The following is an 11,202-nucleotide window of genomic DNA, read 5'->3' as shown; positions in this document are numbered from 1 at the left end:
TGACACACCATTATAATATTCTTGTTTTGATCATAAGACCCAATGAATGTATGAATGTCAAGTCTCCTTAACTCTGAGAGTGTATAAACGGAACCAAATTGACCTGTATTCTCACCCCATTAGTTTGCTACCTACACAGGTATACTTCATTTGCAGTTAACCACACCCGAACAATTAACATAGCTTACTGTTTCTTTGATTTGGAATCTGTCTATTTACTTGTAACCTTACTGCACACTTTGAGTTTAACACAGTGGCGTAACACAATGAAATTGTCTGTTATATTAATCATTTGCTTCATTGTCGTTGTGTGGGGCAGTCCCTTCAGTGGAGCAAAGGCAGTGGGGGGTTTAGGTGTCTTGCTCAGGGACACTTCGACACATTGCAGAGAGCTGGAATTGTACCTGGGACCTCCGTCTGGAGTCCTAGGCGGGCTCACTAAGCACTCAACTATGGAGGCCCCTCATTTCATGGGTGGTTGGTAGGGGTGTAACGATATAGTAACTGTATCGAAATATCGTTTTTAACTTAAAAAATCGAAGTATATCGAAATGAAAAAAGCTAAAATCGAATCGTATCGTTTTATTTTGTAACGGCAGTGCAAAGAATCGATTGTATCGATACTACCTAGTACTTGTGCATTATATTTAGCATTTTCAAGAAGAAAAAATTAAAAGGAGGGGTTTAATTACTTTTCCTTTCCATATAGCTACACTGGACTATCGATAAATGTGTGTAATCTCTGGGTTCATGTCAAGGTGCCGGTTTGTCAATATACAATGTCCATGTATTTGGCAGATAATCACTGTGTTTACTTATTTATATCCATAATAATACATGTTTCCCTTAAAAACCTGCACTATCCACACCTTTCACACAGATTTAATGTCTTTGCTAAATAGTTACTATATCGATTTTAAACCATTGAATCGAATCGTATCGTATCACCATGAATGAACCAATATCGTCCATGTATTGTATCGTCAACCATGTATCGTGATATGTATCGAATCGCTATTAAAATGTATCGTTACACCCCTAGTGGTTGGACTGGACGTGGGGTTGTTAGTTTGCTTCGTATTTCATTGTTGGGTCCATCTTGCAGTGTATGTTGCACACCATGGACACCTTGTGTGGCCTCGGCCAAGCCACTATGTGCACTATGTATGTGCCCTTAAACAATTTGTTTAGTTGTGGTTATAATGAGTTGTTATATTTTGTTGACCTCTTTTGTAGGCCTAGTTATCAAATTATTGTTTTTTGGGAGTAAATACTGATGGTTTTCATCTACAACTCATGTTTCTTCATTGCCTCACTGCTTGGTCCCCAGCAGTCTCCCTGAGATATAGATGTTCAGAGGGGCGGGATAAGACCACGGGCCCGGAAGCCTGTGGTGTTAATGTTCTCCCCCTGGTCTTTTGATCTGCCATCAAGACAGCTGTCATTGATTAGACCATTTGTAGATGATTACTGAAGGAAGTGGGTGGCCAGACACAGGTCATATCACTGATCTCTCTTTCTCTCCCTTCCTCCCTCTCTCTCCCCCTCTCACCTCATTTGCTTCCGTGGACTCTCTACCTAACACGCACGTGAGCATTCTTCAAGGTTCCTGCGCTGACTTGGTGCTCCACTGTGACAACACTGAGTTTGTTTCCATATTTTTCAGCAGGTGTGCAATGGCTATCTGTTCACATCCAAGGGCCTGTTGCCATTTGGGAATGTTGCTGCTACGCAGTAATGGGGTGATAGCAGGAAATTATGTCAGCATCTACAGCCCATACCAGGGAAGTTACCTCCCTCCCATTTTGATGTGGTCGGTCTGTATGTTTCCAGTTTGTTTGGGAACTCTAATCATTAGTGCAATGGTTGCCACATGGAATATCTGGGCTAAGGCAGTAATGGTTGCCTTTTGTCCCTTCTTACCTCAGAGAGCCTGATAAGAATAGACTTACCATGACCTGAACCCTCGGGGGTCTCTTGGGCTGGTGAGAAAACTTGGCCTTCTCCTGAAATGTTCACTATTCCATTGTAAACTGTGCATTTTGGTGAGTGAAAGAATTGAGAGGACCGCGTTGCAGAGGAGGAAAATGGTAAATTTTATTTTTGCATAATAGACTTCCTATAAAAAGTAAAGAATGCAAATGAATTGTTGCCTTCTAAGTGTCCCCCTCCAGTTAAATATTTCTCAAAATAAATAAATCATTTCAATACAGTCAAAAACACAGTGGTTAAGTATCAAACATTGACTTTAAATGTGAAGTATTCATTATTGTTTAATGGTTTCATGATACACTGACCCATTATTTTCTGTGTGTTATCCATCGTCTAACCCTCCTCTTCTTGTTATGAAACAGATTGCCTCTCCAGTGAGAGCCCGAACTATAAATAACAGCTTGAGACAGTTTTACACCTACATAGCTATGATTCCCGGCTCTTCAACACGGACTGTTATCTTATATTCTGTCCATATTACGCAGATCCTCTGGTCCAGGTGCAAACCATTTGGCACAGAAAAAGGATAAATATTGCATCCTGTGCCACAGAAAACACAGATACCGCCTTCTCTTCGACACGAAACAAATACGATCTCAGCCAAAGTTTGGAGCATTAGGGACCGCTTGTTTTCGAACCGTGTTAGTGCCTTGTTTCCACAGGAGAGATGTCTCAGTGAAAGTCTACTTATATCAGTTTGCCAGTGTTCAGAAACTTGCTGTCCAGTGCTGAATATTCTTTCTCTCTCTCTCTCTCTCTCTGGCCAGATCCTGCCAAGATCACCAATTCACACCGTCATTGGGAGGAAGTGGGTGGCAGTGTTCTTCCTGCGTGTTTTCCTCCCCTTCAGTGGCCTCCCATGGACATTCAGACCCACAAACATCTGTCGCTTCTTGTTCCTCCACTCAGCGGAAGCGTACGTGTTGTAGCCATTCTCCTCAATCCGCTCCTTCAGTCTGCAGTCGATGCCATACTCTTTCTGTGAAGAAATAGATATTACACATTTCAGTGTGTGACTTAAGCCAAGGTTAACCTCATGAGCCATAGCATCCCTATTCTGGTAGGATCATAATAGACAGACATTTGGACAAAAACAGCACATCTACAAGCTCACAACGGCCTGCAAAACAACGCGTTGTGAGCTTGGAAAAGTTGGAAACTAGTCTACCTATTTTTGTTACCTTACTATACTGTGTAAGGTTCAAGTGCTTTAATTCCCCATCCCCATTCCTGTCAAAACTAATTTCTTTCTTTCTCTTTCTCTTTCTTTCTTTCTTTCTTTCTTTCTTTCTTTCTTTCTTACTACATGTCTAAGCATTGCTGGCTTTGCATGGTGTGCACTTCATTTATTGTGCCTTTCTGAGTTGTCTTCATGTGTGTGCTCTGGGACCTGCTTATAATCCAAAGGTGACCCAGCAGCCACAGGACTATTGATAAGACCTCCTTTGATAGAGAATAATCTAACATTACCGCCACCCCCCCCCCCCCCCCCCCCCCCCCCCCGAGCGCTCTCTCTCTCTCTCTCTCTCTCTCTCTCTCTCTCTCTCTGTCTTTATCGCTGTCTTTCTGAAGTGTCCAGAGTGACCCCTGACCCGGACACTGACCGCTCCATACAGCTCTCCCTTCCTGCTGATAGCCAGATAGTAGCTGCTGTTCAGTCCTTTGATGGCCACAACCCCCACGTCCACTGATGTGATTTCCAGAACGTCTAAAAAGAAACAAAAAACAAAGAAGACAAACTTTAATAAATATTGTTTTAATGTTATCAATGACCACCAGGAAACAATGCCAGTCTAGTCTTGTCCTGGGTGCAATTACCATTAACGTGTGTCTAAATAGCTTGAGGCAGTTCAAGTTGACTATTTATATGAAATAGTCAGACCACTGGTTCTCAATTTGGGGTCTGTGGACCCCCTGCGGTCATTGAGGGGTCCAGCTAAAAGAAAACCCATGGATAGTTGGAACTAAATGCACCCTTATAGGTCTGTTACTTAATGTAAAGGTACACTCTCAGAGTTAAGAGGTCTTTAAAATCAAAAAAAGGTTTAGAATCACTGGAATAGACTGTTTTCATAGGAATCAGATATAGAAACACATCCAGAACTCGGAGGAAGTGGATAGAGGAAGGAAAAGTATAAAGGATAGGAAACGTAATCTTGGCCCGTAGTCACTGTAGATAAGGGTGCATAGAACAATCCATATTGTCTGGCAAGGGATGACAGGCCAACCACTGCTATTAGCTAAAGACAGCAGAAAATCCACAGCTGGCCACAGACACTGGTGAGCAGCAGTTAGATTGATCCCTTAGGTAAAGAAACAAAAACAGTGAACAAGCGCAATGTGTGTGTTTTTAAATTGCTGCTTCCATTTTGCAGGGCATTCAACAGACACGCTTGGGTGAGCACTCAGCTAATCTTCGCACACATCTCTCTCGCGTCCACAACATTCACAAAGGCCACTTTTCAAGCTACACCTGCGTAACAGATTCCAGCTGTACGTTTCCCTCGGCTTGAGAATTAATAGGTCAGCACCAGACAAATTCTTCAGTTGTTTTTGTTCTGTTCGGTATTTAGGTTACCAAGTCCCCAATGCAAATAATTCAAGTTTCCAAAAGGCTATTAGAGAGGCTAATTTATACCCCAGTAACAAGGGCACGCTGTTGCTAGCAGACAGCTATGGTTATTTGTGTGGTCTCTGTATCAGAGGTCAGAGAGATGGAACATCCTTATGCCTGATTTATACTTGGTTGCACGCCATGTTGTGCACAGAAAATAGCAGATCTGCAAGCTCACAACGTGTCAGAACCCAAGGCGTTGTGAGCTGGTTTATCGGCTACTTTATAAATCACCCCTAATGTGTCCTTTGACCAGAAAACCCACTTGTCTCGTCTGACGTCGGGGTGTGTATGTGTGTGTGTGTGTGTGTGTGTGTGTGTGTGTGTGTGTGTGTGTGTGTGTGTGTGTGTGTGTGTGTGTGTGTGTGTGTGTGTGTGTGTGCGTGCGTGCGTGCGTGCGTGCGTGCGTGCGTGCGTGCGTGCGTGCGTGCGTGCGTGCGTGCGTGCGTGCGTGCGTGCGTGTGTGTGTGTGCACGTTGGTGTATGAACCTCTCTGGTTCCCATGGCACGTTGGGACTTCATGCCTCCCTCTCTCCCCGACTTCCTTTCCTCACTTCCTGTGTGGTGATGTTTTTTATTCCTTCCTTTTTTCTTTTTTGCTTTATCCTCCTGATAACCGCACATGTGTGTACACACATGTGCGTGCGCGCGCACTCAAAGAGCGCGGCAGGCAGGCTGCACACGGGGGTGTGAACCCAAGGGAGAGACGACGACATCCTTTGATCAGACGTCCATTCCCTCCCCTGGCTTCAGTCTGATGACTGTTTGTGTAGCAGCCTGTTTTACTGTCAAACCCACTCTCCTGGGTTGGGTTGGGTTGGGGTGAGGGGGGGGGGGTAGCCATGCATATGTGCGGAGGGCCGAGCACGCAGGTGTGTCCCCGACGAACAATCCCTCTCTTAAAAACACTGCCACTTCCCTCCACATCAGTGAGGTCTTGACCGTATCGGTTTCTAGTTCAAACGGTGGCACCTTGGGGCAGTGAGGGCCGGAGCAGCAGCAAGGCAGTGGTAGGTAGGGGACTGTGACACAGTGGCCATTGAAGATCTGAGAGGAGCTGGTTTCTGTAAGGGATCGGGTGTCGGCTATGTGAGTGAGGATGTAAGACTATCTACGGCAGAGTCTCTGGCTGCTCTGTAAACATGGGGATGGATGAAAGGTGGGAGAACAGAGGAGGACAGAGGAGCCATGACAGTGAGACTGGGGGCGGAGGGAGGATTAGAAAGGCTGTAATGATCACTGATCAAAGTCGCCCACCGGAGGCAGGGGCGAGACACACATGCACGGGCATAGATGGCGCAGTATTCACATATGATATGACACACATGTCCTTGCTATCAGGCACGGACGCTCGCACACACATACTGTATACACAGACACACTCCCAGACATACATAAAACTCACACAACAAATCATTACTCTCACAAGCATGCGTGCGCACAGTCGCACGCGCACGCACACACACACACACACACACACACACACACACACACACACACACACACACACACACACACACACACAGACACAGACATACTGTACTTACAACTCCCACAGCCACACACACACACACACAGGAAGAGTTAATATTGCAGCAGGTGAGTGTGCACTTGCCCCTTTCACGAACCGCCTGCAAAGCTTCAAAGTATGCTTTCATTCTCCTCTGTAGAATGTTTGGCTCTGCGTGTGATTGGCTCTGCTCTGCGCCCACAGGCAGCGGGTAACGTGTATAGGGCTTCAAGTGCAGGAAAACACCACCACACACCAACGAACGTGCTATATGTTTATTTGCTTTGATAGTATATTCTAAATTACAACAATACGCACACAATCAGCACGGAACGTGACACCTATGTGTTGAATTGGGGTATTCTTTTTATAAACCACATGTGTTAAATTTGGCCCAGAGTCAGCCAGCCAGGTCCAACTGAGGCAACAGCATTTTTCCCCCCCTGTTGCATGCTGGTTGCTTTTTGTAACGTGTGGCTTATTTGCTACGCTCTGTTTGGAGTTACTACAGTAAATGGTGCGTTGGTAGTGGAATGGAAGGCGGACAATGCCAGTGAGAATTAAAGGTGGTTTTTCCACAGTGGGATGCCAAAAGCATGTGTTTTGCAGCTTTATTGTTATTCTTTGTAACTCCTAGTTTACACTTGAATAATAAAAGTCTCCAAAACATTCTGAGGTAGCGCTCCGGAGGCCGAATTTGAAGTCGCGCCATTCTCGCATTGTTGAAGTGTGGAGGGGGCTGAAGTATAAATAAAGCTTTAGGGGAACACTGTTTGATAAGGACCACATTGAGTGTAATTACACAGGGGGAGATATCCATCCTCTTCCCCATTGCCATGAAAAGCTATACATCTCTATGTTTAAACCGCCATAAGAGCACCATCTGTTTGTGTCGCGCGCAATGGGCTGCTGCTTTGATTAAAGGATATGCATACACACAGACACAGACACACACACACACACACACACACACACACACACACACACACACACACACACACACACACACACACACACACACACACACACACACACACACACACACACAGCTCAACCACATGAGCCCTTGTCCAGAGGCGTCTTGCACACATGGCCCCTAAAGCACAGAACTACAACTGGTGGCCTGACGCGTTCCTTACGACACACACACACACACACACACACACACACACACACACACACACACACACACACACACACACGCCTCAAGCAAACACATACTATCTTGACAGGCTCACACTCACACCATTACAGCCGTCGGTAATTAACCCAAACTCTCTTGCCGCCAAACTTTTGTCTTACTTAGCAATATTTCACCAGCCACCCAGAGCTGCTAGCTGTGTCTACATTTAAAACAGCAACATGTACTCACACAAATCCAACTGTGAATCATGGATGTTTTAATTATGCACTTAGGCTATACAGATAGATGGTTAGGGTTTGTTTTACATGCTCTCCCTCTCTCTCGGTCTCTCTCTCTCTTTGTAACCTCAGTGCAGACTCCCAACGGGCTGGAAAGCCATGTGGGACAGTTTTTCGCTGGCATCCCCATAAATCTGTGGGAGGCTGCATACTGCCTCTTTAACAGACAGAAGGGCCAGGTCCTCACCGTGCCAACACCTCAGCATCTTCAAACTTTAGCCAGGGTAAAAGTATATTATCAGATATATTGACGCCCCAATTACAGAAGTGTATCACCACCGTGCTAATGGGCGTATTGTGTTCCTGTGTGCAGGGGTGTCGCACCAAATTCTGGGCCCTGGGAACTTTAACTATTGAAAAATAGCAGCTTGTAGATCTGCTATTTTTGAAAAAATCTTGAAAATGTGTGCAAGTCTTTGAATATTTCAAATCCTTTCTATGTCAGTGGTGCTCAAACCTTTTCATGTAAAGGACCCCCAGAATGATATGTATTTGGCCACGGACTCCCATCTCAAAATATTTTGTTCCAGGGACCCCCCAGAAGCAAAATTTGAGTTACAAATGTTCCCTTAAAAAATACATATATTCAAAGATTTGCCCACATTTTCACGACTTTTCAAAAATAGCAGATCTACAAGCTCGCAGTGTGGCACTCAGTGCAGCGCTGTGAGCTTGTAGATCTGCTATTTTTCAATAGCTAAAGTATAGGGCCCTAGTAACTCAGTCCCACTCCCCCCCCTTGTGACGCCCCTGCCTGTGTGTGCCATGTAATGTCTGGCTGAGGACACGGCGAGACGTCCACCGCAGCGTAGCTGCAGTCACTTCAAGGGACCATGGAGGGGCTACAAAGGACCTGAGCCCTGGGATCATGTCTAGCCCCGGGGGCCATCGCCGAGCTCTTGTGTAGTATCGCTTTCCCTGTGAACCTGATATCGGCGCACATAATCCACACACTGTGTCTCCCCGCGCCCCCTCAGGACACAGCTTTCTGATGGCACCACCATTGATACCGAAGACGCGCAGCTTTGATGTGGCCACAATGATGTTCAGCCGTGTCATTCATGAAGTTGTACGCTTATAGTTGACCCCACCCCCCACCCCACCCCACCTCACCCTGTCACTTCCCTCCATAATACCCAAACCCATTCAAATTCCTGGGCAAACTTGCTCAGCTTTGATAAAAGCGGTGTTCTCCTAAGGAGAGCGGTGAGGAGATATTGTAAGCCCCTGACCACCAAAGCCCCCTCTCTCTCTTTCTTACACACACACACACACACACACACACACACACACACACACACACACACACACACACACACACACACACAACGATGATAAATCAGCTCCCAAAGTTATACTGTGGGGGGACCCAGATGCCTAAGTCTTGCGATGGGATTTAAGTGACCATGAAGTGGGTCCAGGTTGTTTAGCCCTTTTCAGATTTCCAACCAAGCTTCACGGTATAAAATCGTCAGTAGAGATGTTTCTGTCTTGACCTTGTCAAAACAAACAGCTCCTTTGACATTCTGTCTTCCCGTGCCATTTCCCATAAGTCACTTTGATTGAATGTGCGGTTTAGCACTCCCATGGGAAACATTAAAAGGTTCCATATACAATATATGGGCTGGAGAGGAAGATAGGGGGAGAGAAGGAGAGAGGAAGGTAGAAAGAGAGAGACAGCGGGAGGGAGAATGTGCGTGCGTGTGTGTGTGTGTGTGTGTGTGTGTGGTAGCAATAAGTAAGCACATGTGTCCCCCTGGTTGCTATATGATCACACACCCACTGGAGCATGTGAGTGCCCGCTGGCAGATATGTGCACACACACGTAGCTCAGTGGAAACACTCTGACACTAATGAGAATGTTATTCTCAGACTGATATGCTGCGAGCAAGCGGGCAACATGTAATCACTCTAAAGACACGTTTCAGGGAATTGAACAAGTTCGACTGTTTCAAACAAGACGTCTGATCTGTGACTGAGGACATGTAATTAACTTGATGATGTCGGCGGGCAGGCAGGGTGAGTGGGAGAGGAGAGAGCGAAAGGAGAGAGGGAGGGGAGAGAGAGAGAGAGAGAGAGAGAGAGAGAGAGAGAGAGAGAGAGAGAGAGAGGGAGAGAACCATCAATGAGATTGACATACATATCCTCCCCCAACTCCTGTTCTTCTGTGGCTCTTATCAGAAGTGTTTACGTTGGGCTGTGAAGACCGCCTGATAGTGGCCAGGTTATCAGGCCCCTGCTCCTTTTTAAGCCCTCTGAGAGCTACCATCATTGTGCTGAGTGTTTGGACAGGGGAGGTATCTGTAGGACGTCTGGTTTAAAGCAAAACAAAACAAAACAAAAAATACTTCTCTAATCAATGTTTCATCTAAAAACTGGCCTGTGAAGTGTGAACACACAGGTGTGTTTGTGGGGGTGGTAATTTTTTCAATAAATTCTATATCATTATCAACATGTGGCTTTGCTTGAGATATTACTGTTATCTTTTAAAAAAGAATGGTCCAATTTGCTACACATTTATTTTGATGTTGTTTCTCTCCCGTTCCGAGAAAGGGATGAATGAAGCCACATGTAGCATTTTTATGCTTTATTTCAGATGTAGAGAGACAAGAAACCAAGGGCAGAAAGTGAGGAGAGGCATGCGAGACAAGACGGGGGTCAGACCAGACACCCCCCCAAGCCATTTTCCTGTTTGTGAACAAAATACCCCATTTCCCAATTCCTCTCCGTGAGTGTACACATGAGATCTATGAATCAGTGGGCTACTTACTCAGCAGGTCATCCTTGTTCTTGGTTCCATTGACTTTTCCGTTCATATCAATCCTCAGGAAAAACTTCTGATAAGAGTACAGCTTCCTTTTCCGTATGTCTCCCCCCTGTAGGTAAGGGTAGCTGCGCACGTGTCTCCCTTGTGGCCCCCCGGGTCGGCCCGGGGGACCCCTGGAGGTCGGGGGCCTGGCCCCAGCCTCACTCTCAGAAATGTTCAGAGGAGCCCTGTGGTCCTGCCGTGGAAGGACATGCCTCAGTCTGTCTCTGTACTGCCGGTGGCAGACGGCTCCGGGCAGGGAGAGGCTGAGGAGCACGAGGCCCAGTAGGACAGTCAAAGACAGGGAGGAGGGGAGCAGCGACGGTGGCCTCAGCCCGGCGCTGCTTCCAGAGCCGGTGTGAGCCCCTAGCCCAGCCCTAGAGCAGGACGAGGCAGAGGCAGCCTTACTCCTTCCAGCAGCCCATCTGATCATGGTAGTGTGCTGTGTGGAGGACTGGAGGCAGCCTCAGAGCCTGGGACATGCTGCTGGGGGCAAGGGGAAGCCAAGAGGGCAGGGAGGGGAGCCCTCCGGGGTCCGCTCTGGGGTCAGATATTTCCCCTCCACAATACTGGTGGGACACCTGTATGAAAGCCCTCCACTTAGAAGTCTCTGCTTAACTGCTATTCCGCTCGCAGTTCCACCGTTGGAGAATTCGGTGCTGCTTTTCCAAATATCTAGTATCTTTTGCAAAAAAGAGAGAAAGGAATAAAAAGACACTATAAAATATAAATGAACAAATGTTATATAGAGAAAATGATAGCATTCATCATATATGCGGTGTGTATTCCAATGGCATATCTTACTTTAAGCTCTTGTGTTTCGCCATCATTCCCGAAAAGTTTACATTGTACTATTCT

At 46.2% G+C, this 11,202-nt stretch overlaps 1 protein-coding gene across 1 annotated transcript; it reads right to left on the bottom strand.

Moving 5' to 3' along the window:
* Nucleotides 1-2,779: 2,779 nt before the first annotated feature.
* LOC308295834 (fibroblast growth factor 22-like) lies at nt 2,780-10,777 on the bottom strand (the record flags this gene model as incomplete). Its single annotated transcript, XM_080738901.1, has 3 exons — nt 2,780-2,971; nt 3,597-3,700; nt 10,309-10,777. 3 exons carry the CDS (start codon nt 10,775-10,777, stop codon nt 2,780-2,782), a joined length of 765 nt encoding a protein of 254 aa, XP_080595027.1.
* Between the last annotated feature and the right edge of the window lie 425 nt (nt 10,778-11,202).

Source organism: Nannobrachium achirus (genome assembly GCF_963921795.1).
Source record: "Nannobrachium achirus genome assembly, chromosome: 12".
NCBI classification, from domain to species: domain Eukaryota; kingdom Metazoa; phylum Chordata; class Actinopteri; order Myctophiformes; family Myctophidae; genus Nannobrachium; species Nannobrachium achirus.
Note: the sequence above shows the minus strand (reverse complement) of the source record. Positions and strands in the feature narration are given on the sequence as shown.